The sequence below is a fragment of the Peromyscus leucopus genome, chromosome 14 (assembly GCF_004664715.2).
Source record: "Peromyscus leucopus breed LL Stock chromosome 14, UCI_PerLeu_2.1, whole genome shotgun sequence".
Classification (NCBI taxonomy): domain Eukaryota; kingdom Metazoa; phylum Chordata; class Mammalia; order Rodentia; family Cricetidae; genus Peromyscus; species Peromyscus leucopus.
Window position 1 is genome coordinate 27,239,646 of NC_051075.1, and position 26,700 is coordinate 27,266,345.

The 26,700-nt window shown below is 40.3% G+C and overlaps 1 protein-coding gene across 11 annotated transcripts in view; it reads left to right on the forward strand.

Annotated features, from left to right (window-relative positions):
* The window catches only part of Mia2 (MIA SH3 domain ER export factor 2), a 95,426-nt gene extending 75,318 nt beyond the window's left edge, over positions 1-20,108 (forward strand). For 8 of the 11 annotated variants that reach the window (XM_028885114.2, XM_037210558.1, XM_037210559.1 and 5 more), the window contains 5 exons: positions 3,040-3,168; positions 5,867-6,022; positions 15,668-15,726; positions 18,376-18,577; positions 19,570-20,108. In XM_028885114.2, the coding sequence (XP_028740947.1) occupies positions 3,040-3,168; positions 5,867-6,022; positions 15,668-15,726; positions 18,376-18,577; positions 19,570-19,733 (710 nt within the window). In that variant the 3' untranslated portion in view covers positions 19,734-20,108. The remainder of the gene's footprint in view (positions 1-3,039; positions 3,169-5,866; positions 6,023-15,667; positions 15,727-18,375; positions 18,578-19,569) is intronic. The other 3 variants (XM_037210561.1, XM_037210562.1, XM_037210563.1) reach the window with 1 other exon arrangement.
* The last annotated feature ends 6,592 nt before the right edge of the window (positions 20,109-26,700 follow it).

A 26,700-nucleotide genomic window follows, 5' to 3' on the forward strand; every position in this document is an offset into this window, starting at 1 on the left:
CCTAACAGTATTTTGTATTTTGTAGCAAGGATTCTATTTGAAACTGTTTCATTAACTCTGGGATGTTTTTCTGTATGCTGTGAATATATGTTGCTCTGATTGGTTGATAAATAAAGCTGTTTGGTCAATGGTGAGACAGAATAAGGTTAGGTGGTACATTCCAGAGAGGAAGAAGAAAGGAAAGTGGGGTAAATGCTGCCAACCACCGCTGGGGGAAGCAAGATGTGAAAATACTGATAAGCCATGAAGCCACATGGCAATGCATAGATTAATAGAAATGGGCTGAGTTAAGTTGTAAGAGCTACCTAGCGAGAAGCCTGAGCCATTAGACCATACAGTGTGTAAGTAACATAAGCCTGTGTGTGTTTACTTGGGTCTGAGTGGCTGCAGGGCCGGGGGGGGGGGGGGACACAGGAAAACTTCCAACTACACCAACTACACACACACACACAGACACACACAGACACACACAGACACACAGATACACACACACACATACACATTGTGTATGTAGTTTACTTTATTGTAAGTTAACATTTTCACCTAACAGTATTTTGGATTTTGTAGAAAGGATTCTATTTGAAACTGTTTCATTAACTTTGTAGTGAAAATGACTGGTGTCTCCTTTCTCAGTAAAATGTCCTCACAGGTATTTAGTGCTGTCACCTCCGTGAAAAGCTCACACTCTGAATAAGGTGCCATTAGCTGATTTTTGGGAGAATGAATGAGAAGTACTTAAGTGGAATAGCATTGTGACTATTTATATATTAACAGTACTTTGAAATTTGCTTGATTAGAGTGAGAATTAACATAGCATCAAAAAATTCTTAAAGTATTGATTTAAAAGTTAGGGCAAACGTAGCCCATAGTCAATGACTATAATTATCCCAGGGAGGTTAGCCCTTTAAAGGTGCAGTTAGTACCTCTGCTGGTTCATTATTGAGTTAGCATTTTAATGATCTCCAAATAGCTAATCATTTTCAGAGTGATTTTAGTTGAAGTGGAATTAAAGTCCTGTAGTTATGAAATGAAATCTTTATAGGTAGAATCTACTTTTAATAACCTCTGAAAGTCAGCAAATCACTTTTTTTTTTTTTTTTGGTTTTTTTGAGACAGGGTTTCTCTGTGTAGCTTTGCGCCTTTCCTGGAGCTCACTTGGTAGCCCAGGCTGGCCTCGAACTCACAGAGATCCACCTGGCTCTGCCTCCCGAGTGCTGGGATTAAAGGCGTGCGCCACCAACGCCCGGCAGCAAATCACTTTTGAGAGTCAACTTTCATTAAATGTAATGTGTCTTACATTTTGAAATATCAGATTATTGAAGACTTCAAGTCATAACAAAGCTTGGAGTGGACAAGTATATAAGCAGAATTTTTGTTTAACTTCAAATCAGGATTCTATGGGAGGGTAAAGAATGCTTTGATCTTCTCTGTAAACCATTTGGTTGTACCAGGTACACACTTTATAAGACTTACTGTATTTTAAGTGTGAATTCCCTGGTGTTTAAGTTCTTTTTTATTGCTTTTTTTTTTTTTTAACCTTTGGAAGTACAGTCACAATTTGGGAGTGATTACGTTTGTAAAATGGTAGGGCTCTTGGTTACCAGGATTACAGAGAAATTTATTGGATTCATGATAATATCTAACCGAGTCTTTGACTTTACAATTCAAAAGTAATTTCTGATTCTTCAGAGTACTTTATGCATTTACTTCATTTTCAAAATCTTACTTTTAGCTGGGCAGTGGTGGCACATGCCTTTAATCCCAGCACTTGGGAGGCAGAGGCAGGCGGATCTCTGATTTTGAGGCCAGCCTAGTCTACAGAGTAAATTCCAGGATAGCCAAGACTATATATATAGAGAAACCCTGTTTCCAAAAACCAAAACCAAAAACAAAACAACCACCACAACAACAAAACTCAAAAAACTGACTGACACTAACATGTCAGGTTGAATGTGGCCTGTATGGCTGTGCCTTCAATCAAGCATTTCCTTGTTGTAAACCTTCCCAGTGGAAATATTGGGAAATATAATGTCACCAAATTCCCAAACCACCGGGGCATGGTGGCAGACACCGTCAATCTTACTACTGAGTCAAGGACAGGCTCTTAGTTTAAGGCCAATCAAGTATACATACATACCCAGTTCCAGACCAGCTAGTACTACATATTAAGACAAATGTTCAAAAACAAACAAACAAACAAACAAACAAAAACCCAACAACAAAACAAAACAACAACACAGGAAATGAACAAACAGAACAAGCAAACTCACTTCCTGCTCCCTAAATCCTTCAGTAACTCCTGAGTACTGCCAGCATCCTTTGTTTAACTTGTGTGGTTACTTACAGTAGCTGATGGTTTTGTTTTGTTTGTGGTTCTTTCGTTTATTGTTTGGTTTTTTATGTACACGTCTTGAGACTTGTGTTTATTTATTCATGTAAAGTTTCTCTTGAGCTTGTAGCCTGCCCTCAGCATTGCACAGATAAAAAGAGTGACATTTAACAGAGACCTTACTTACCACCTTCACATTTTAAAAGTCAGACCTCTCTCAGGGCTAAGGAGGTGGTTGATAAGAGCACATACTGCTCTTGCAGAGGACCTGAGTTCAGTTCCTAGCACCCATATTGAGTAGCTAATGGTCCCTGTAAACTTCGAGCTCTAGGGTATCCAATGCCTGTGGCCTCATAGGCCACTGCAGCTTACATGTACACACCCCACACATAGACAGACTCACACATGCCAAATTAAAAACAAAATAAAACCTTAACAATGTCGGAACTTTGTATATAGGTGTAAAGCTGACAGAATTCAAGTTCTGACCATTTATATATACAACCTTATGTTTTAATTGACTAAATGTCTGATTTGTTGAAAAGCTTTAAAAACTCCAGGTTCTCTGTTTAATCCTGTGCAGTGTTCAGGGCATAGATTAGACATGGGCTGAGAGCAGGATGACCCAATGACAGTTGTTGAATGGGATTCTAACTTTATGGTACAGCTAACTGGATATGCATGTACATCTGCTGTTTTAATTATTCCAGAGCACTCCCCATATGGTCCCTCACCACTGGGCCGACCTTCATCTGAAACGAGAGCTTTTCTCTCTCCTCCAACTTTGTTGGAGGGTCCACTCAGACTCTCACCTTTGCTTCCAGGGGGAGGAAGAAGAGGTATATTGTTTAAACATTTTTATTACTCTAAATTTCTTCCTTTATATTTTCAACTCAACTTACCTTTAAAATAATCTGTAAATAGACATTTGGAACGTACAGGCATTCCTTGCACTTATCATAGATTCACTTATTTTTTTAACTGGGTAAAAAATCTTGGGCCAGATATGGTGGCACACACCTTTTATCTCAGCAGTTGGGAGGCAGAAGCAGGAGGATCTCTGTGAGTTTGAGGCAAGCCTGGTCTATATAATAGCGAGTTCTAGGCCATTTGGAGCTGTATAGTAAGATTCTGGCTCAAAAACAAACAGCAAAATTCTCCATACCACTTTGTTTTTCATGTTTCTCTCTTGCACACAGTTTAAGGCGGGTGACCACCCCAACTCTGAAAATTCAGAAATCCAGAGTGCTCTGAATGGCAGACTCTTTTGGTGTAGCACTCAAAAAGTTGTGAATTTTGAAGCATTTCATATTGCAGGTTTTGGGTTTGTGATGTTCAACCCTTAGTGTCTATAAACACACACACACACACACACACAGCCAGGAGGTGGTGGTGCATGCCTTTAATCCCAGAACTTGGGAGGCAGAGGCAGGTGGATCCTGTGAGTTCAAGTCCAGCCTGGTCTACAAAGCAAGTTCCAGGACAGCCCAGATTGTTACACAGAGGAACCCTATCTTAAAAATCAAAAAACCACACACACACACACACACACACACACACACACACACACACACAAAAAAAAAAAAAAAAAAAATCTAAAATTGTAAATACTTATGGTGCCACGCATTTCCAGTAAGGAATACTCAACCTATACTGGATAATGAGGAGTCGGTGTGTTTCTTTTAAAACTATACTATACTATACTATACTATACTACATAAAACCTTTTAAAGAATATGTAAGATATAGCAGTATAACCAGCATAAAATGTGTTTTGATGAAACGAACAGAATATAGAATTTGATATGTATATATTTAAGAAACATTTTTATATATTTTTTGTAGTAAATCAGAATGTGAAAGCCCCTAACCCACCCAACCCCCCCCTTTTTAATCATGAAGGAAGTCAGAAGGGCTCTTCTAGGCAGACTTTGGATGGGGCTTTTCAGGAGTCCTGACTCTTACTGACACTTTGAGAGGCTAAGCCAGGCTTGTCTGCCTTGCTCCCATACCACCTTGCTTTTTCTGAATTTCCATAGCTATGTTAAGTATAGGAACTGCTAATGAAATGTCTCTAACCATTTATGTAAGTGATTTAACAAACTAAATGTAAGGCAGGAACAAGTGAGACTATGAAAACAGCAAGCTAAACCAAACATATCAACATTTCACAGAGTCCACTCACTGCTAGGGTCTCTCAGGCAAACTGTGTCCTTCTGCTAAACCAACGTCATTGTAACTGTTTTAGAATCCTGTTCTTTGTGAGAATATCACTGCCCTACAAATAAGTTTAATTGGCAAAACTAACTCACTGGAAGTCGAATTGCATAAGTCAAGGATTGCTTGTAGTCAAATGAATGTTTGAAATTATAAAAATTACCTTTCCTTTCTCCTCTCCTGTTTAAGTACTTTCCTCTTCTATTTAATTGTTTTTAAGTGACAGTATGTTTAGATTATTTGCAAGGTTATTTCCTGTCTGTTAAAAAGCTACAGAAGTTCTTGGTAAGTTACCAACAGGCCTGAAATCTCTATTTGGATCAAGTTTCCTATGACCAGTGAAAGGACAGAGTGGCTCCTTCTCCTTCATCTGATTATCTTGAAATTTGAAAGCTTGAATAAGATTGTTTATAAGGAAAGCAATTTATTTTTAGAGAGTGAATTGTAGATAACTTGTTCTTAAAACTCTTTAAGCTTTTGTGTTTTCAGGTTTGCAATGTCCACCTGAGGGTCACTTGGCCTGTGGCTTTGGTCCTGGTAGCGAGTGATGAGGAAGGAGTCTTAGAACCTCTCATTAAGGCCTGTGGACTCTTGAGTGTTCTCCCTTCCCAGCCTTCTTCTCATGAGCTAATAGGAGGAAAAGGAAAGATGTGGAGATTTCCATTGTTGGATAGAGTTAGAGATTCTTATTACAACTTCCGATGCAAGTTTTGGTCTTGTAACATTAGGCTTAGTATATAGTACACTTCCATAGCATAGTACACTTCCAAAGAAGTTGTCTGAAACTGCTTGATTAGTATCAGAATTGCTGATGCAGGAATATAGCCTCTAGGATGATTGATAGACTCATGCCTAAACAATAAAATCCTTATCTTTTACTTATTTCATAATTTTGCTTAGTATGAGTCTTTATAATTTACTCTCTATACCTTATTTTTCAGACTTACTATCTAACCACTGATTATAATTATAAAATAATCATGATGGTAATTCATAAAGATGAATTTTATAGGCAAGTGTTGTTGGATATTTATTTACTTATTTTGTGCTATGGGTTGACCCCAGAGCCTTCTGTTAGCTAAGCAAAAATACTCTAATCTCTGAGCTATATTCCAGTCTGAAAGAAAGTATTTATTTATGCACATTGCAAAATTATTTTCCCATTTCTTAGAAATGATTTTGGTAGAATTATAATGTAAATATTTTCCAGGGAAGTTTTCTTTGAACTTGTATTCACTTTTGAAAAAGCATCTTGATTTTGACAGTGGGTCTTTTGTGACACTTTTTGAGATAATATAGATTTGGCTTTTCTTTAATTAGGCCCACGAGGCCCTGAGAATCTTCTGGACCATCAGATGAATACTGAAAGAGGAGAGTCAAGCTGTGACAGGTTATCTGGTGCTCCGAGAGCACCTTCTGACAAGTCCCTGTCGCCTCCATGGGAACAAGACCGAAGGATGATGGCCCCTCCACCAGGTATGTGAAAACAAGTCACTGCTCATATTTGCATGACATCTTGTGTTTGGGACACAGTGAAGAGGATTATATGTGTTCTTATCTTAAAAATCTTACCTTGGGGCTGGAGAGATGGCTCAGTGGTTAAGAGCACTGGCTGCTATTCCAGAGGTCCTGAGTTCAATTCCCAGCAACCACATGGTGGCTCACAACTATCTGTAATGAGATCTGGCATGCAGGCAGAACACTGTATACATTAAAACAAAACAAAACAAAACAAAACAAAAAAACTTAAAAATAAGAGTATTTAAAAAGTATTATGAGGTGACTGTTCACATTACAGGAAGCTTTCCCAGTTATTATTGCTTATGCAAGTAATACATGCTTATTTTTGAAAATCTGAACAATGTTAGGGATGTAGAGCTACAAACGTAAAAATTTCCATTTTGTTTTAGCACACATTTCTTGCCCAGAATTTAGTTACTTATCTTGAGGGATTTTATATATATGTTCACAAATATAGTTGTTAAAATTCTTTTATTACTGCTGCTTGAACTCTCAGCAATCCTCCTGCATCCTAAGCAGTTAGCCGGCCTCTCTTGAGACTACCCAGATCATACTCCCTGAAGTGACCAATGTTCTGGCTGGCAGGTGTCTCCTATTTGGGAGTGATGGAAATGTACAGGTTCAGGACCTACCTTCTATTTTCTAAATTTCCCAGGTGTGGCTTGCCTATAGAGAGGTGTTTTAGTTAGGGTTTCAATTGCTGTGAAGAGACACCATGACCACGGCAACTCTCATAAAGGAAAATACTTAATTGGGACTGGCTTACAATTAATTTCAGCGGTTTAGTTCATTATCATCATGGTGTGAAACATGAAAGCCTGCAGGCTGACAGGTTGTGCCACACGGAGTGTAGCTTGAGTATATGAGACTTCAAAGCTCACTTTCACAGTGACACACTCCTTTCAACAAGGCCACAAGGCCGTACTTCCTAGTAGTACCACTCCCTGTAGGCCAAGCATTCAAACATAGGCATCTATGGGGCCATTCCTATTCAAACCACCACACGAGGATGCATCTGTGGATGCCAAGTGCAGTCTTGGAGCTTCAGGTTTTCAGACTTCAGCAGTGAAGAGCAAGCTGGGTGCCCCAGAGGCTGGTTTTCTCTCACTTCCAGCCTGAGCTTATGCCCTTGCTGCATATACTGTCCGGCTTGTCACAGCTGCTTCCTGGGCTTTTCTCACACTGCTTGTGGGTGGTTGAATTCAGAGTACTACTACTACTACTACTACTACTACTTTTTTTTATTTATGCTTCTCTCCTATATTACATCCTAACCATAGAGTCAGAGACATCCCCACTCCCACTGTTAAGAGTGCCACAAGAACACACAGGCTCCCTGATTGTCAGTTTAGTCTCTGTGAGCCCCTATGAGCCCTGGTTAGTTGATTCTGTGGGTTTTCTTGTGATGTCCTTGACCCCTTTGGCTCCTGTATTCCTTCCTTCCCCTCTTCGCAGGATTTCCTGAGCTCCACCTAATGTTTGGTTGTGGGTCTGCATCTGTTTCCATCAGTTGCCGTATGAAGGTTCTCCAATGGTGGTTATGCTAGGCTCCAGTCTACGAGTATAGCAGAGTATCACTAGGAATCATTCCATTGAATTTTTTTTTTTCCTTCTTTTTTTCTGCTGGTTGTGTTTGGTTCTATTGTAGGTTCAATCATAGGTCTCTGGGCTACCCAGCCTCTGGTTCTTCACTCTCCAGACGGTATCAGGGGTGGTCCCTCTTAGGGCATGGGTCTCAAGCTGGACCAGTTATTGGTTGGTGTCTATCTGTCTGTCTGTCTGTCTGTCTCTTTCCCTCTCTCCTCTCCCTCTCTCTTTTAGATTTATTTATTTTTATGTGCATTGGTGTTTTGCCTACATGTATGTCTGTGTGAGGATGCCAGTCCCCTTGAACTGGAGTTACAGACAGTTGTGAGCTGCCATGTGGGTGCTAGGAATTGAACCCAGGTCCTCTGGAAGAGCAGCCAGTGCTCATAACTGCTGAGCCATCTCTCAGCCCCATTTGGTTGGTATTTTCATTAAGGTTTCAGTTGCTAGGAAGAGGCACCATGACCACAGCAACTTTTATAAAGTAAAACATTTAATTGGAATGGCTTACAGTTTCAGAGGTTTAGTCCATCTTCATCATAGTGGGAAACATGGTGGCATGCAGGCAGTAATGGTGCTGGAGAAGGAGCTGAGAGTTCTATATCCTGATCTGCAGGCAACAGGAAGTGAACTGATACTGGGCATAGTTTGAACATAGGAGACTTGAAAGCCTACCCCTACAGTGACACACTTCCTCCAACAAGGCCATACTTCCTAATAGTGCCACTCCCTTTAGGGACCATTTTCTTTCAAACCACCACAGATGGCTACTTCCACAAGTTCTGAGCCAACTTTACCCCAGCAGGACTAATTGTAGGTTGAAGGTTTTGTTGCTAGATTGGTGTCCCAATCCATCCACTGGAAGCCTCGCTGGTTACAGAATATGGCAGGTTCAGGCTCTGTATCCTTCATTACTAGGAGTCTTAGCTGGGGTCACCCTTGTAGATTCCTGGGAGTTTCCATTGCATTAGGTTCCTAGATCACCCCTGAAATACCCCCCAATTCTAGTCACCACTCCCAGTACTCTTTCTCCCCATCCTCCACTCCCACCTGATCCCTCTGTTCCTATCCCCATCTGCCCCAGTTCACTCACTAAATCTACTCTATCTTCCTTCCCAGGGAGATCCATGCATCCCACCTTGAGCTCTCCTTGTTACTTAACCTCTCTGGGTCTGAGCATAGTTATCCTTTACTTAGTAGCTAATGTCCACTTATAAGTGAGTATATATCATGTTTGTTTTCTGGGTCTGGGTTACCTCACTCTGAATGATTTTTTTTTTTCTAGTTCTATCCATTTGCCTGCAAATTTCATGATGTTATTTTTTTCTAAGCAGCTGAGTAACACTCCATTGTGTAAATGTACCATATTTTCTTTATCCATTCTCTGTTGAGAGACATCTAGATTATTTCCAGTTTCTGGCTATTACAAATAAAGCTGCTATGAACATAGGTGAGCAAGTTGTAGTAAAACGGTGTCTTAGTGTTTTTATTACTGTGAAGAGACAGCATGAAAACAGCAACTCTTTTTTTTTTCTTTTTTCGAGACAGGGTTTCTTTGTGTAGTTTTGGTGCCTATCCTGGATCTCGCTTTGTAGACCAGGCTGGCCCTGAACTCACAGAGATCTGCCTGGCTCTGCCTCCTGAGTGCTGGGATTAAAGGCGTGTGCCACCACTGCCCAGCTGAAAATTGCAATTCTTATAAAGGAAAACTGTCAGGGACAAGGACAGAATCTCTAGTTAGTGGAAAAATACAGACCCCCAATAAGACAGGGAACTAGAACAGTCAGGTTGCCTAGCAACAGGACATTGAGTCAGAGCCCTTGACCCTCTCACCCTATAAACATCCTATACAAACATCCTGTTAGCTTGCCCCACCTTATGCAGATGACAGTTTCTTGCTTCCCCCACCCTGCGGAACTATATAAACCTTTCTGGAAGAGAAATAAAGTGGCACCTTGATCAGAATCTAGACTTGGTGACTTTCCGTTGTATCTCCTGTCCCTACATTCCCTCCTTAGGGTGGTCGAGAACCCGTTGAAGCCCTGCAGGCGGGGCAGAAAACATTTAATTGGGGTGGCTCGTTAACAGTTTCAGAGGTTCAGTCCATTATCATCGTGGCAGGGAGCATGGTAGCATGCAGGCAGACGTGGTGCTGGAGGAATAGTTGAGAGGTCTACTCTTGCAGGCAACAGGAAGTCAATTGAAACTCTCGGTAGTATCCTGAGCATAGGAAACCTCAAAGCCCTTTCCCACAGTGACACATTTCCTCCAACAAGGCCCTGCCCACCCCAACAAAGCCACACCTTCTAACAGTTCTACTACCTATGAAATTATGGGAGCCAATTACATTCAAACTACCACATTTCCACTTTCTGGCCCAAACTACCACATTTCCACTTTCTGGCCCCTGTAAGCTTGTAACAATATCATAATCCAAAATGCATTTAGTCCAACTTCAAAGCCCCCATAGTCTTTCACAGTCTCAACAATGTTTTAAAGTCCAAAGTTCCTTCTGAGATTCATGCAATCTCTTAACTGTAATCACCTGTAAAAATCAAAATCAAAAAGTAGATCATATACTTCCAACATATAATGGCACAGGATATACAATACCATTCCAAAATGTAGGGAAGGGAGCATAGTGAGGAAATACTGGACAAAAGCAAGACCAAAAACCAGCTGGGCAAACTCCAAACTCTGCATCTCCATGTCTGATGTCAAAACACTCGAGATCTCCAACTCTGTTCAGCTTTGTTAATTGCAGCACACTTCTTTCTCTTGGGCTGGTTCCACTCAGCAGTTCTCCTTGGCAGGTATCCCATGACTTGGGCATCTCTAACATCTTGGGTTCTCCAAGGCAATTCAGGCTTCACCTTCACAGCTTCATGCAATGGATTCTCCACTAGGCCATTCAGGGACACCTCTGACACATTCCTGGCCTCAGTGACTTTATTCCATAACTCCTTTCTCCTATCCTTAACTCTAAAGCCAGAACCATGTGGCCAAAGCTGCCAAGTTCTGCTGCTTGCTGGGACTGGAACATGGCCCCCTCATTCAACTACCTCTTCACCAGCTTTCTGTTTTCCTTCACTGCCTAACCTTGGCTGTCCTTGAACTTGCTCTGTAGACCAGGCTGGCCTCAAACTGGGAGATCCGTCAGCCTCTGCCTTCCCAGTGCTGGCTGGGATTAAAGTCATGCACTACCACACCTGGCTCTAAGCATTTCTTTGGTTCCTTTTCACAAGTTGGAAACTTAGATGGGTGGAATCTTACGCCGAGGTCACCACTCCCTTTATTCCATTTCTTAATCTGTTTATCTCCTTGAACATAGAACTTAGCTCCATTCCACTTTCTGGTGCTCCTTTTCTCCTCAAATATTTTTTGTTGCTCAGCTTGCTCCTTTTCACAATAAATCATCATCATAACCACACAACAGTGTCATACTAGGCTGTTTTGAGATTTCCTCTGCCAGTGGAATTAATCTAAAATTCTTCACTTTAGCCTTAGGCAGACTCTTCAGACAAGGGCAAAAGGAAGCCACTTTCTTCACCAGAATATCACAAGACTGGTCTCCAGGCCACAGACTAACATTCTTCTTCTCTGAAACCTCTTGATCCCCACAGTTCATCAAGTCACATTCAGCACCTGTGTCTTTCATGCTCCTGCTAGTATTGCACATTAATCAGTGCTTAAAGCATTCTACTGCTTCCCAAACCAAGAGAACCAAGGTCCAAATTTCTCCAACAAACACATAGTCTCAGCAATACCCCACTCCTGGGTACCCCACTTCTGTCATAGTTAGGGTTTCCATTGCTGTGAAGAGACACCATGACCACAGCAACTGTTATAAGAACACATTTGAGGTGACTCACTTACAGTTTCAGAGGGTCAGTCCATTATCATGGCAGGGAGCATGGTGGCATGCAAGCAGATGTGCTGGAGTAGTGGCTGAGAGTCCTACATCTTGCAGGCAACAGGAAGTTGACTGATACACTGAGTGGTATTCCGAGCATAGGAAACTTCAGAGCCTCTCCCACAGTGACACACTTTCTCCAACAAAGCCACACCTCCTAACAGTGCCACTCCATATGAGATTATGGGGGCCAGTTACATTCAAACTGCCACAGATAGCACATCCTTTGGGTGTGTGCCCAGGAATTGTATAGCTGGGTCGTGAGGTAGATCAATTCCCAATTTTTTGAGAAACCACCATATTGATTTCTAAATTGGCTGTATAATTTTGCACCCCTCCAGCAATGGAGGAGTGTTCTCCTTGCTCCACATCCTCTCCAGCATGAGCTGTCACTAGTGTTTTTGATCTTAGCTATTCTGACAGGTATACGATGGAATCTCAGAGTCGTTTTGATTTGCATTTCCCTGATGACTAACTAAGGGTTAGACTAACAAACTAAAGGACATTTCTTTAAGTGTTTTTTTGCCCTTTTGAGGTTTTTCTGTTGGTAATTCTGTTTAGATCTGTACCTCATTTTTTATTTTTTTTTTTTTTATTGGATTTCTGTTCAGGAAGTTGTTTCCTGTACCAGTTTGTTCTAGGCTATTCCCCACTTCCTTTTCTATCAGATTCAGTATGTCTGAATTTATGTTAAGATCTTTGATCCACTTGCACTGAAGTTTTGTGCAGGGTGATAGATATGGATCTGTTTGCGTTCTTCTACATGCCAACTTCCAGTTAGACCAGCACCATTTGTTGAAGATGCTTTTCTTTTTCCACTGTATATTTCTTGCTTCTTTATAAAAAAAATCAGGTGTACATAGGTGTATGAATTTACATCTGGGTCTGATTAGATTCCATTGATTGATATGTCTGTTTGTATGCCAATACCATGAGTTTTTATTACTATAATTCTGTAGCAGAGCTTGAAATCAAGGATGATGATACCTCCAAAATTCTTATACTGTACAGGATTATTTTTGCTATCCTGGGTTTTTTGTTTTTCCTATGAAGTTGAATATTGTTCTTTCAAGGTCTGTGAAGAATTGTGTTGGAATTTTGATGGGGGTTGTGTCGAATCTGTAAATTACTTTTGGTAAAATGGCCATTTTTACTTCCGATCCATGAGCATGTGATAGCTTTCCATCTTCTAGTATCTTCTTCAGTTTCTTCAAAGACTTAAAAGTTCTTGTCATGTGAGTCTTTCACTTGCTTGGTTAGAATTACTCCAAGATATTTTATATTATTTGTGGCTATTGTGAAGGGTGTTATTTCCCTGCTTTCTTTCTCAGCCCATTTTTTGTTTGTGTATAGGAGGGCTACTGACTTCTTTCTTTTTATATCTTTTGAGTTAATCATGTATCCAGTCACTTTGCCAAAGGTCTTTATCAGCTGTAGGAGTTCCTTGGTAGGATTTTTGGGGTTGCTTATATATACTATCTTACCATTTGCAAACAGCAATACTTTGATTTCTTCCTTTCCAATTTGTATCCACTTGATCTCCTTTAGTTGCCTTATTGCTCTTGCTAGAATTTCAAGTACTATATTGAATTGATATGGAGAGAGTGGACAGCATTGCCTTGTTCTTGATTTTAATGGAATTGGTGTGAGTTTCTCTCCATTTTAACTTGATGTTGACTATAGACTTGCTGTAAATTGCCTTTATTTTGTTGAGTGTGTTCCTTGTATCCCTGATCTCTCCAAGACTTTTATTGTGAAGGGGTGTTGGATTTTGTCAGAGGCTTTTTCAGCATCTAAGGAGATGATCACGTGATTTTCTTCTTTCAGTTTGTTTATATGGTGGATTACATTGACAGATTTTCTTATGTTGAACCATCCCTTCATCTGTGGGATGAGGTCTACTAGGTCATAGTGGATGATCTTTTTGATGTGTTCTTGGATTCGGTTTGCAAGTATTTTTGCATCAAGTGAAATTGGTCTGTAATTTTCTTTCTTTGTTGCATCTTTGTGTGATTTGGACATCAGCGTGACTGTGGCCTCATAAACTGAATTTGTCAGTGTTCCTTCTCTTTCTATTTTGTGGAATAATTTTAGGAGTTATTGGTATTATTAGGTCTTTGAATGTTGGTTGAATTGTGTGCTGAAACTGTCTGGCCCTGGGCTTTTTTTGGTTGGGAGACTTTTAACAACTGCTTTTATTTTCTTTGGTGTTATTGGTCTATTTCAGTTATTTATCTGATCCTGACTTAACTTTTGTGAGTGTTATCTATCAAGAAAATTGACTGTTTCTTTTACATTTTCCAATTTTGTATAATACAGGTCTTTGATAATTCTTTGTATTTCCTTGGTATCTGTTGTCATATCCATACCCCCACCCCACCCCCCCCACCTGGGTCCTACAGTTGGGATGAATCGCTCCCATCCCTGTCTCACAGCTGCTTGGTCCCAAATAAACACACACAGGCTTATATTATTTTCAAACTATAGGCCTAATGGCTCAGGCTTCTTGCTAGCTAGCTCTTAACATCTTAAATTAACCCATTTTTATAAATCTATACTTTGCCACGTGGCTTACATCAACCAATCAGAGCAACATATATTCACAGCATACAGAAAGACATCTCACAGCACCTTAATTTGTTTCTGATTTTTTTTAATTTGGATAGTCTCTGGAATTCAGATTTCTTGATTTGTAGTTGATCTCTGTTCTCATAGGTTCCCTCTCAAGATGGTGCTCAGCCTTCACCCTCCAAGTCATTATAGAGTAACAGAATGGGCCTCCTTTCCATTGCTGATTCCTGCTGGGAGAATCAGAGTCTCACCAAAACCTGTAGTTTTGTTTGAGTCAGTGAACACTGTGGGTCTGTCCCTTCTCACCAGGGTGGCACGCTTCCCCTGCCCCACCAGAGAGCCATGTGACTGGAGCTGTGTTCGGCTTGGCTTAGTTTTGATAACAAATCCATTTAGATAAACAACAGCAGTAGGTTCCCCTCCAGGTACCATGACCTCCCGAGCCACAGTCTTTTGAGCAGTGCTTTGCATGAACTCCCTCCTGTGAGGCAGGCCTCGAATTCAGTCAGAATATGGTTGGTCATCCCCCAAAGAGTCATGGCACTACCGGGCCAGCAGCTGATCTTGACCGGAAGGTCATTAATGTAGCATCCAAGCCTCGTCAGTGGTTCCATTGGTGACTTTTCTTCTCTAGTGGACTGCATAGCACCTCTGCACTATAAAAGCTAGCCTGCAGGAAAGAAGTCTCCAGTTCCAGCTTGGTTTCTCTCTGTCCTCCAACAGAAATACGTTGTGTCCTTAGAAATAGGGTCTTACAGTGCACTGCTTTGTACCTGCCACGCAATAGATAGGCCCTGGATCTAAAGTAACAGGTTACTTTTTGTCAGTGGAGGGCAAAAATGTATATATTTTGTGAAAAAATAAACCCTGAGTTTCTGATATTTTGATGAACATTGGAAGGAAAATGCTAATGTGGTATCTTGAGACCTGATTAAGGATGAGTTAAGTTGTCAGTTTTCTCTACGTCATCCTAATATTTAATCAAGCCCATGTTGGAAGAAAAGTGGGGCATTCTGTGTAGATATAAGGCTTTCTATTAGCCCTCTGCTTTCATGGGACTAGTTCTGATCCTCTGAGACAGCTCTTTGCTAAGATCTGAAAGGTGGTATAAATGAGCCTTCTCTTCAGAAGTTGTGGAACTTTCCTTAGTTTTGTCCTCTTACTCTTGGGAGCTCATTAAAATAATTCTTTTCATTGACTCTTGTTTCACCTAGGTGGTTTCCTTGGCATTGTGCAGGAGCGATGTTACAGGGGAGTCTCCTGAGCTTAAATCAGATGAGGGGTGACATAGCCATTCCTGAGTTCAGGGAGTTCACAGTATGAACTCTGCTGTGAGGCCAGGGAGACAGTTTGGCACTGTTGCTGTTTGTAGTAGGATAGGATCTTAGGTAGGGTTCCTGTTGCTGTGATAGAACACCATGACCAAAAGCAACTTGGCAAGGAACATGTCAGTGTCATTTGGATTTGGAAATGGTCTAGGAATAAAGGGACAATTCATGAATTTTTCCTGGTTTAATTTTCCTGTCTAGATGGGCCAGTCTCTTCAGAAAAGCAATCCAGTAGAAATGATACCAAAGATCAACCTGGTGTAAGTATTGGAAATTGAATTCTACCCATGTATCCATAACCAGTTTCTTGATTTTACTAGAACAAGGCTAGAGCTATTCTACTTTGTGAATATCAAGATATTAATAAAATATACTTCTGCTTAGCATTAGCACTGCTTCATTTCTGGCTTGTAACCTTTGGTGAAACTGTACAAGTGACAAGCCAGGTTTTGATGATGTATGTAATCCTAGCATTTTGGCAGGCTGAGGGAAGGGAATTTTGTGAATTCAAAGTCAGTGTGGGCTCCATCAGGAGATCTTGTCTCAAAAACAACAACAACAATGAAAAACCCTTACAAATAATGGGCTAGAGAAATGGCTTAGAGGTTAGAGCACTGGCTGCTATGCCCTAACTTCTTTCCAGTAGGCTTAACCTCAAAGGTTCTACCCCACCTCAAGTAGTACCACAGGCTGGGGGCTGAGAGGCCGTGGGGGTAGCTTTAAGATCCAGACAGTAAGAGAAGAGTAAGTACAAAGGGAGTGAGGTAGATGTGAACCTGGCATTAGTGACATATAGTGAAGTGTTAAGGGGAGGGGCAGGTGGGTGTGGACCTTTGGATACCAGTTAGAATTATGGGAGTCCTTATCTACTCCATCACCCAGACTTAAACTATAGCAGTAAACCACAGCTGATTTATATCCTCTGTTATTTCGTTTTCTTCCCAGTTTATTTGGAACCAAACCCTTGTGTATGTTATTTCCTCTGTGAATATTTTTGTGTACATCTCTGAAAGATAAGGACTTAAAGGTGATCATGAGATATACTGAAGAGTAACTGCCTTTCACCAGGTGTCCACACTGCGTGTATTTGTTTTCATGTACATACATTTACAAACTCTGATGATGATTGTTAATTGGCAACTTGATAGATTCTCAAATCACTTAGGAGCTGAGCTTTGGGGCAAGCCTGTGGGGAATTATCTTGATTGTGTTCACTGAGGTGGACCAACCTGCCCACTGTGGGTGGCGCCATTCCCTGGCTGGAATCCTGTAGCAGGAATCTTAAAGAGTCTTATTAATAAAAACAAATCCGAGGCCAGTTATTGGGGTGAATACTGGAAGGTCAGAGAGACAGAATAAGCCACAGCTATCTCACCTTGCCGGATCCTCAGCTGGTTTTGTCTCCTCAGACTGGATGCTTCTGTGTCCTCATCCCAATGGCTCTCAGCTGAACTGTGTTGCTCCATAGCCTGAAGCTTAACCAGCCAAATGCTTAACCAGCCAAATGCTTCTAGTTTCTCGTCCTCACGCCTTATATATCTTTTTGCTTTCTACCACCACTCCCTGGGATTAAAGGCTGGCTGTCTGGGATTAAAGGCGTGTCACCATGCTTGGCTATTTCCAATGTGGCCTTGAACTCACAGAGATCCAGAGGGATTTCTATCTCTGGAATGCTAGGATTAAAGGTGTGAGTGCCACCATTTTCTAGCCTTTGTATCTAGTGGCTGTCTGTTCTCTGACCCCAAATAAATTTATTAGAGTACACAATATTTTGGGGAACACAATACCACCACAGAATCCTGCATTGTATAAGTGGAGAAAGGAAGCTGAACAGCAGCATCCACTCATAGGTCTCTGCGTTCTGATTGTGGGTGTGGTATAACCAGCTGATTCAAGCCCTTTCCACTTGAATGTCTCTGCCACGATCCTTGAAGTGTGCATCTGAATAAACCCTTTCTGCCTTAAGAAATTGCTTTTGTTAAGGGGTTCTACCACAGAAGCAGAAAAGTAACTAAAATGCAAATGTACATTTATGCATATGTGTTTAATGTGTGTATATAAGATCTATATCATATTATTTTTGAAATGTCTGGTTAATTGCTTATAGTCTGTGATGTCAGGATCCACAAAAGGTTCATGGGTTATAGTTAGTTACTATGTATCTTGAGGATTTTTTTTTAGTCTTATAAGTTCAAGTTTCAATTTCTTTCCCCATTATTAAAAATAATTATTTAAAAAAACCACCACTGACTGCTTTCCTAGAGGACCTGGGTTTGGTTCCCAGCACCCTCGTGGCTCACAACTATTCTTAACCTCCAGTCTCAAGGGATCTGAAGCTTTATTCTATTCTCCAAGAACACTGAATGTACATGCAGACATACATGCAGGCAAAACCCCCATACATGTGAAATAAATAGAACATATTAAAAGAAATGAGAAAGAAACCTGACAGCTCCCACCTTAAAAACAAGAACTTTTAGATGGATTTGAAAGCTTCTTCACTAGCTGAACACAATTTCAGAGTTTCTTCCTTGAAGTTTTATTTGAATCTTAAAATATATTTTAGTTTTAAAATATAACATTGATTTTGGCCATTTTGAGATGATCAGTATCTTTACATTTTCTTTTTGAGTGTATATTTGATAAACTTCTGTTTAAGTGTGAGCTAGGTAGAGACTATTACTGCCATGCTTAAGTTCTCTGTTGAGTTAGTAAAAATACTTACTAGGATAGGGAACAAGCGGTTCCTACACTGGTGTGAAAACCTGAGCCTGTTCTCTGGCTTTCTAGAATGTCATGGACCGCTTTTGGTGTAGGTGCCTACATGCTTTCTTCTATGCCTGATGCTTCCAGGAAAGGAGCTGTGAATCGAGCCACTTTACTGACTGCTGACTGTCAATCTGTTACAGAACTCAAAAGTGCCTGATTCTCCTGGTCATGGCTTTGTCCCTCCACCGGGTCCCCCAGTTCCTCCTGTGGACCCAAGGAGCCAGTTTATGGGAAGGGCCTGCCCCTTCCCCCCACCTTCTCCAAGAAACATCTATGGAGCTCCTCCAGATTATTATTCTCCACCTAACGATTTCCCTGGCCCACCACGTCTTCCATTCCCAGGTAGGCTTTTTTTTAAAGAGTCCATGTATGTGTCAACGTTTATCTGTGTTTTTCTTCAAGTTCCTGCTGCTGTGATAAACACTGACCAGAACCAGCTGGAGGAGGAGAGCGTTTACATGGCTCACAGGTTACAGTCCAGCAACAAAGGAAGCCAAGGCTTCACCTTGATCCATCTTAGCTAATTTTGAATTTTAACTGTATTGTGATAGTTCAGAGAATCACTGAATATATAAGCAGTTTTAAGTTTAAAATTATGTGTATTTAATTTGATAGAAATGTATTGTGTTCATTATTAAAATACTTACATTTTAGTCAAGATTACTGACTAAAGTGTTTTAAAGTCTTTTTCATAAATAGTTCCCACCTGATCATATTTATTTAAAATCTAAGATCATATTTAGTTATTTGTTGAACTTAACTGAAATTCCTTCATACCCTTACATTTTAAAATAAAAATAATTTGTTGCTTTTACAGCACACTTTACCCTTTGGAACCACAGGTTTCTACACAGTAAATGATGTTTTCAAGTACTAGACAAGAACCAGCTTGGTTGTCCTAGGTAGCTGCTCTCTGATCTCATCTCTAGTTTTAAAGTTCTAGGTGAATCAAATGAATTTTGTTTGGTAAGTTTTAAGAAGGTCCTTGGCATTACAGGAAATGTTTTTAGTAGACTATCAGGTCAGAATCACTGACCTGAATGCTAAGTTTGAAAATCTGACTACATTGAAAACCTGTTTTAAAGTAAGCCTTGAATGTATTGAGATCTTGTATAACTGCAAAGATAAGACAAACATACCTGAAATTAATGATATTCTTATTAATCCTATGTTGTGGAAGAAGTACATTTTTCAATATCAAAATTAATTTGTGAGATCAAATATTCTGGTGTGGGTGTTTGAATATCAGAATAACTACCGGAGCTAGTGGTTTTTAACAAGTGTGTAGTTTGGGGTTTCAACTTCCAATGTCCTTTGCTAATCTCTTTGAACAGGGAGAAATGTGTACCCACCGAGGGGCTTTCCACCTTACCTTCCCCCAAGAGCTGGGTTCTTCCCCCCACCCCCACATCCTGAAAGTAGACGTGCGGTCCCTCCAGACTTGATTCCACCTTCAAAAGATCCTGCAGCCGAACCTCCAGAACCCCAGGAGACCTGACAGTGGTGCTGGTCCCCCCAGCAGTCATTTTCTTCTCATTTCAGTTTAAGTAACTTCTATTACTTATGTGATTATATTTTTGCTCAAATTGAAGCTTAATGGAATTATAATTCTCAGGATAGTATTTTGTAAATAAATATGATTTAAATATGAATCTTATGAGTAAATTATTTCCATTTTATTTTATTCTGAATAGTATATTTTACTTTGATTACCTCATCCATAATTATGGTAGTTTTATATATGTACTCTTATAGTTGGGGATATCTTAAACTCAAAAGGCTGTGTCTTTATACCAGGAATGTGTTCACCGTGGTTGTAGACAAATGTAAAAGTAACTTTCTGTATAATGAAATAAATTTTAATTGATTTAAAGTCTTGTTTGGCATTGCTAATAATAAAACCAGCCAGTTTCACATAAACATGGTTCCATAAATTAGTCTTTTACCTGTAGCAATAATTCAGTGGTTCAAAAGTCAAGCAGTTGGGGCTGCAGAGACGGTGGCTCAGTGGTTAAGAGTACTGGCTGCTCTTCCAGAGGACCTGGGTTTGGTTCCCAGAATCCACATGGCAGTCCCAAGCCTCTGTAACTCCAACTCCAGGGAATCCAATGGCCTCTTCTGGCCTCTAGATGCACCAGGCATGCATGTAATGCACAGACATGCATGTAGACAAAACATCTGCACACATAAAATTATATTTTAAGAAAAGATAAAGCATGTTGTGGTCTTATAAAATATGTATCCTACATCTTGTAGTTAGATATGAATGACCCAAAATAAATTAATAAACTTTAAAAACTTATATATGGATTACATTTTAAAGAAAGCCAGGATATTGTCTAATGATGAATTTCAGAATTTTTTAAAACTTAGTTTACTGACTAGTTTTCTTTTAGCAGTTTAAAAACAATTTGTGTGTGTGTGTGTGTGTGTGTGTGTGTGTGTGTGAGAGAGAGAGAGAGAGAGAGAGAGAGAGAGAGAGAGAGAGAGAGAGAGCGAGAGCGAGAGCGAGCGAGCGTATGCCCAAGCCCACACGCCCACAGTCTCATGCAGGGATGTATGGTGACCAGAGGACAGCTGGACGGTTGACTTTTTCTGTCGCTGTGGACAGCTCAGGTCTCAGGATCACACAGCGAACACTTCCCCCTATCCTGCCAGCCCTACTGACTGGCTCTCTTACATTACTTCTCTTTCTCTCCCTGTAGCTACTTATCTCTTGATTTATTTTGTTTGTTTGTGTCTCAGAGACAGGGTTTCCATGTGTAGCTCTGGTTGTGATGACCGGGCTGGCCTTGAATTTAGAGATAAGCCTGTTTCTGCCTCCAGTGCTGGGATTGAGGGCGTGCTGGGATTGAGGGCGTGCACCGCCACACCTGGCCGTCATTTTATTCTTAACTTGGGAGACGTTGACTGTTTCCTGTGGGCAGCGCCGAGAGAGTTGCCACAGTGGAACTGCCATGAGGCCCCGTGTCTTCCTTCTGAGGTAGGTGTCTTCTGCTCAGGGTCTGTGCTCCTAGTCTTGTACACTGACAGAGTGGGGCCTCACTAACACATTTCACAACAGTGTGCTCAGCCAGTGGTCTTCACTTGTTGAGCTGGGTTTTCCTTCCCTGTCAAAGGACAGCATAGTACACATCTCTCGGCAAAGCACTTCGATTGTGATCGCAATGTTCCCTGTGTGTTACTGGGAAACGTTGGTCTTGTGAGGTATTTCTGCTCTCTAGACTAGAAAGACAGGCTTTACACGGAAGGCACTGTTTCCCCCTATTCTGATTCTAGATTTTTGCAACATACATTCCTACCTTTTCATTCCCACTTTATTACTTGATTTAGCAAATTGACCAGTTTATGCATTGTTTCCATGAATAAAGAACTTAGGATTTTGATATTTATCCACAATCAAGTTTTATATTGATGCCTTTGTAATCTTAACACCTTAGAATCTCTGTTTAAACCCACTTTTCTTTTTTCTCTCCCTGGACCAGTCTTTGTTAGCTATGTGTTTTATATTTTCAAGAATGCTACTTTATTGTGCATATAAACATGTATAATAACGGTTCCATACCTGACCTAAAATTTGCAACTCAAGAAATAGATTTGTAATTTAAGTGTTAACTCAGCACCATAGTGAATCACATACTAAGTTTCAGTTTCCTTCCCTGTGAATCCCAGTGTAGCAGGAATCTTAAAAGTTCTTATTAATAAAAACAAACTTGGGGGGCTGGAGAGATGGCTCAGTGGTTAAGAGCACTGCCTGCTCTTCCTGAGGACCTGGGTTCAATTCCCAGCACCCACATGACAGCTCACAACTGTCTGTAACTCCAGTTTCAAGGGACCCGACAACCATGGCAAAAGCACCAATGTACATAAAATAAAGTTTTGAAAAAAAAACAAAACAAAACAAAAAAAAAACAAACTTGGAGCCAGGTACTGGGGTCAACGCTGGAAGATCAGAGAAGCAGAACAAGCCACAGTTTCCTCACCTCGCCAATTCCTCAGCTGATCCTGTTTCCTCGGACTGGAAGCCTCTGAGTCCTTATCCACATGGATCTCAGTTGAACTGCTGCTAAAAGCCGAAAAGCTTAACCAGCTCTAGTTCCTGGTTCTCACGCCTTATATACCTTTCTGGTTTCTGCCATCACTTCCTGGGATTAAAGGCATGGAGTCACCATGCTTGGCTGTTTCCAGTGTGGCCTTGAACTCACAGAGATCCAGGCAGATCTCTGCCTCTGGAATGCTAGGATTAAAGGCATGTGTGCTACCACTGCCTAACCTCTATGTTTAATATTGTGGCTGTTCTGTTCTCTGACCCCAGATAAGTTTATTAGAGTGCACAATATTTCGGGGAACACAATACCACCACATCCCAGTGACCCAGTTTCTGGCTCAGTTGTAAGTTTGTTCTTGTGCATCAAGACTGAGAGCCTGAAACAGTGACATATTTTAGTTTCCTTTACACTTAGGCTAATTGAAGTGATAATGGGTCAAAGCTCAAGAAACTGAATTGGGCATTACTTTGGACTAGTATGAATGTGTAATTATAGGTTATATGTGTAATTCTCTCTGCTTCATCTTGTTTAAAAACCAAATCAGAAACACAAAATATAATCATTGCAGAAAAGTAGATGATTGCAGGAGAAAGCATCTGTTAGGAAGTGACGTTTACATCCCTTCAGGTGATGGTCCCTTCTGGCTTGAGTCCTTCAAATGGCTTTTGGAATATAGGTATTTAGATCATATCATATATTTATATAGATCCATTACTTTTTATTACAAGTAATATAACACTATTTTTGTTATATAGTCTTTACGAGCTTCATGCTGTTGAAGTTAGTTTGTGAAGGTAGTGGTAACTAACCTCTTCTTAAAGCTGGGAAGGTGGATGAATTAGGTTCTCAATGCCCATTTTAGATTACCCACAACTTGTAACTCCAGTTCCATGGGATCTGATGCCTCTGGCCTCTCTCAGCACCCCCGGATCCATGTACACACCCCCTCACATATACACACAATTAAGATGTGAAAAAATTGAAGACAGTGTAATACCTTTGTATATACATTTTTTCCTGTGTTTTGTATAGATTTTGAAATATGTTACTAGAGTTTGGGTCAGAAAAAAATCACATTCTTTGGCACCAGGTTTGTTGAAGAAGGCTTTTAAGAGTTTACTAGTAGATAGGATGAGAAACTACACAACTGTTTTGTGAACTTTGTTGATAATCAATGTATCTGCAGCAGTAGTTCAGGTGTACTATGAGCCTGTTTAGAAACACCTTTAGACCTGTAATTTTCACAACTTAGACCACTTGGTTGTTTTGTAGCAGTTTTCACAGAACTGGGTAGGAGGGAAGAAAGGATTTTTTTTTTTTTTTAAATTTGAGAGTCTTGAAAAGGATCTTTGAAGAGGAGTTAAACTACAATGCGGGGTAGGAGGTTGGGGTGGTGGTGGACAACTCTTGTTTGTAAGACAGAAATGTGATTCAACCCGGTTTGAAAAAAAGTAAGTGGATTATTTCTTTGTGTAAGAATTTCAAGCTGGGCCAAGGTGGCAGATACCTTTAATCCTGGGCTGTGGCTGGGGAGTGAAGAATGTGAGGCAGGCGGAGACAGGAGCTTGACCCTTTTTGGTCTGGGGAGTCGTGGAGGTAAGAGGTGACTTTGGCTGCTCCTTCACTTCTCTGATCTTTCAGCATTTACTCTGATATCTGATTCTGGGTTTTTATCGTTAAGACCAATTAGAGTTTGCACTACAGGTGTGTCTCATTGTCATGAAAAGCCTTAGGTTATTAAAACATTTTAAATGCCATATTCTATAGGTCTTTGAAGTGTTTGAAGACCATCTATTTAAAATATATGTTTGGCCGGGTGGTGGTGGCGCATGCCTTTAATCCCAGCACTCGGGAAGCAGAGCCAGGTGGATCTCTTGAGTTGAGGCCAGCCTGGGCTACAGAGTGAGATCCAGGACAGGCATCAAAACTACACAGAGAAACCCTGTCTCAAAAAAAAAAAAAAAAAAAAAAAAATCAAGTAAAATAAAAATATCTTTGTATGATCTTGAAAACATGCCTAACATGACTAAGTTTGATTGTTACAGATGGCTATTAACCTGTATTTCTTTATTATCCTAAATAGTTTTCAAGGACTAAAATTTTTGGTTGTGAGCCTAGCCTTTAACGGCTGAGCTATCCCTCCAGCCCAAAATTTACATTTTTAAATAAGCTGCATTGGTACAATATCTTAAACAAGAATAGAAACATAATATACAGTATAACAAAAAACCCTTAATTTTTATAAATATACAAAACTCCATACCAATGTAAAATATTTGAGACTAGTGGTTGTTCAAAAGTAGACTCAATAATCCACCCTTTTATCTCATCATTTTTATATTATATTCCCCCTTTTTGCCTTTAGAAAGAGATTCTCGAATTTGATGTCCTTTGTTTAGTTTTCTCCTCGACCATGAGCAACAACTTGTAACCAAACCCCTAAACAATGACAAATGTCCATAACCCATTGAATGACCAAAAACTACCCACTCCCACCTCTTGGGAAAGTAGTCATCATGTTCTGTAGACTGCTTCCTGTTGTCTGTGGGCGATGACATCTTTGGGAAACCCTGAGAAAACTGGGATAATGGTCAAGTCCTGGAAAAACTAGCCATAACATTCTTGTCCAGGAAAATATGTGTATCTACTGTACTATCAAAGTCCATAACATTAACAAAGAATAAAATTCAGAAAATTAATTTACCTTTTCATTGTGCATTTGTTGAGTTCTATAAGGGTACTTTCATAAAAGTATATGTTGTGTACTGAGGGAAAGGTGGGCAACCGGAAAAGACAGGAAGTGGAGTGCTGCCTCCCAAGTTGTTTACCTAGGAGACTGCTGCAGCAAGGTTGCCCGGGAACCACCTGGAAAGGTGTTCACCACACTGCAAAAGAATGTTTGTTCTGTGGAAATTTCTACAAACCTCAGGCTGCTTTGGGAACTTTAATATGGAATACTATTGTATTCATTTGAGTTGTTCGCCTGTCCAGCAAGGGGAGTGGAACATACCAGTGTCATTTGGATGTGGAAATGGTCTAGGAATAAGTGAGAATTCATGAATTTTTCCTGGTTTAATTTTCTTGTCTAGATGGGCCAGTCTTCTCTGAAATGCAATCTAGTAGAAATGATACCAAAGATGATCATGGTGTAAGTATTGGAAATTGAATTCTACCTATGTATCCATAACCAGTTTCTTGATTTTACTAGAACAAGGCTAGAGCTATTCTACTTGTGAATATCAAGATATTAATAAAATATACTTCTGCTTAGCATTATTAGCACTGTTTCATTTCTGGCTTGTAACCTTTGGTGAAATAGTACAAGTGATAAGCCAGGTTTTGATGATGTATGTAAACCTGGCATTTTGGCAGGCTGAGGGAAGGGAATTTTGTGAATTCAAAGTCAGTGTGGGCTCCATAAGGAGATCTTGTCTCAAAAACAACAACAAAAAATCCCAACAAATAATGGGCTAGAGAATTGGCTTAGAGGTTAAGAGCATTGGCTGCTCTCCTAGAGGACCTGGGTTTGGTTCCCAGCACCCTCGTGGTGGTTCACAACTATTCTATTCCAGTCTCAAGGGATCTGAAGCTCTATTCTATTCTCCAAGAACACTGAATGTACATGCAGACATACATGCAGGCAAAACCCCCATACATGTGAAATAAATAGAACATATTAAAAGAAATGAGAAAGAAACCTGACAGCTCCCACCTTAAAAACAAGTACTTTTAGATGGATTTTAAAGCTTCTTCACTAGCTGAACACAATTTCAGAGTTTCTTCCTTGAAGTTTTATTTGAATCTTAAAATATATTTTAGTTTTAAAATATAACATTGATTTTGGCCATTTTGAGATGATCAGTATCTTCACATTTTCTTTTTGAGTGTATATTTGATAAACTCCTGTTTAAGTGTGAGCTAGGTAGAGACTATTACTGCCATGCTTAAGTTCTCTGTTGAGTTAGTAAAAATACTTATTAGGATAGGGAACAAGCGGTTCCTACACTGGTGTGAAAACCTGAGCCTGTTCTCCGGCTTTCTAGAATATCATGGACCACTTTTGGTGTAGGTGCCTACATGCTTTCTTCTATGCCTGATGCTCCCAGGAAAGGAGCTGTGAATCGAGCCACTTTACTGACTGCTGACTGTCAATCTGTTACAGAACTCAAAAGTGCCTGATTCTCCTGGTCATGGCTTTGTCCCTTCACTGGGTCCCCCAGTTCCTCCTGTGGACCCAAGGAGCCAGTTTATGGGAAGGGCCTGCCCCTTCCCCCCACCTTCTCCAAGAAACATCTATGGAGCTCCTCCAGATTATTATTCTCCACCTAACGATATCCCTGGCCCACCATGTCTTCCATTCCCAGGTAGGCTTTTTTTAAAGAGTCCATGTATGTGTCAACATTTATCTGTGCTTTT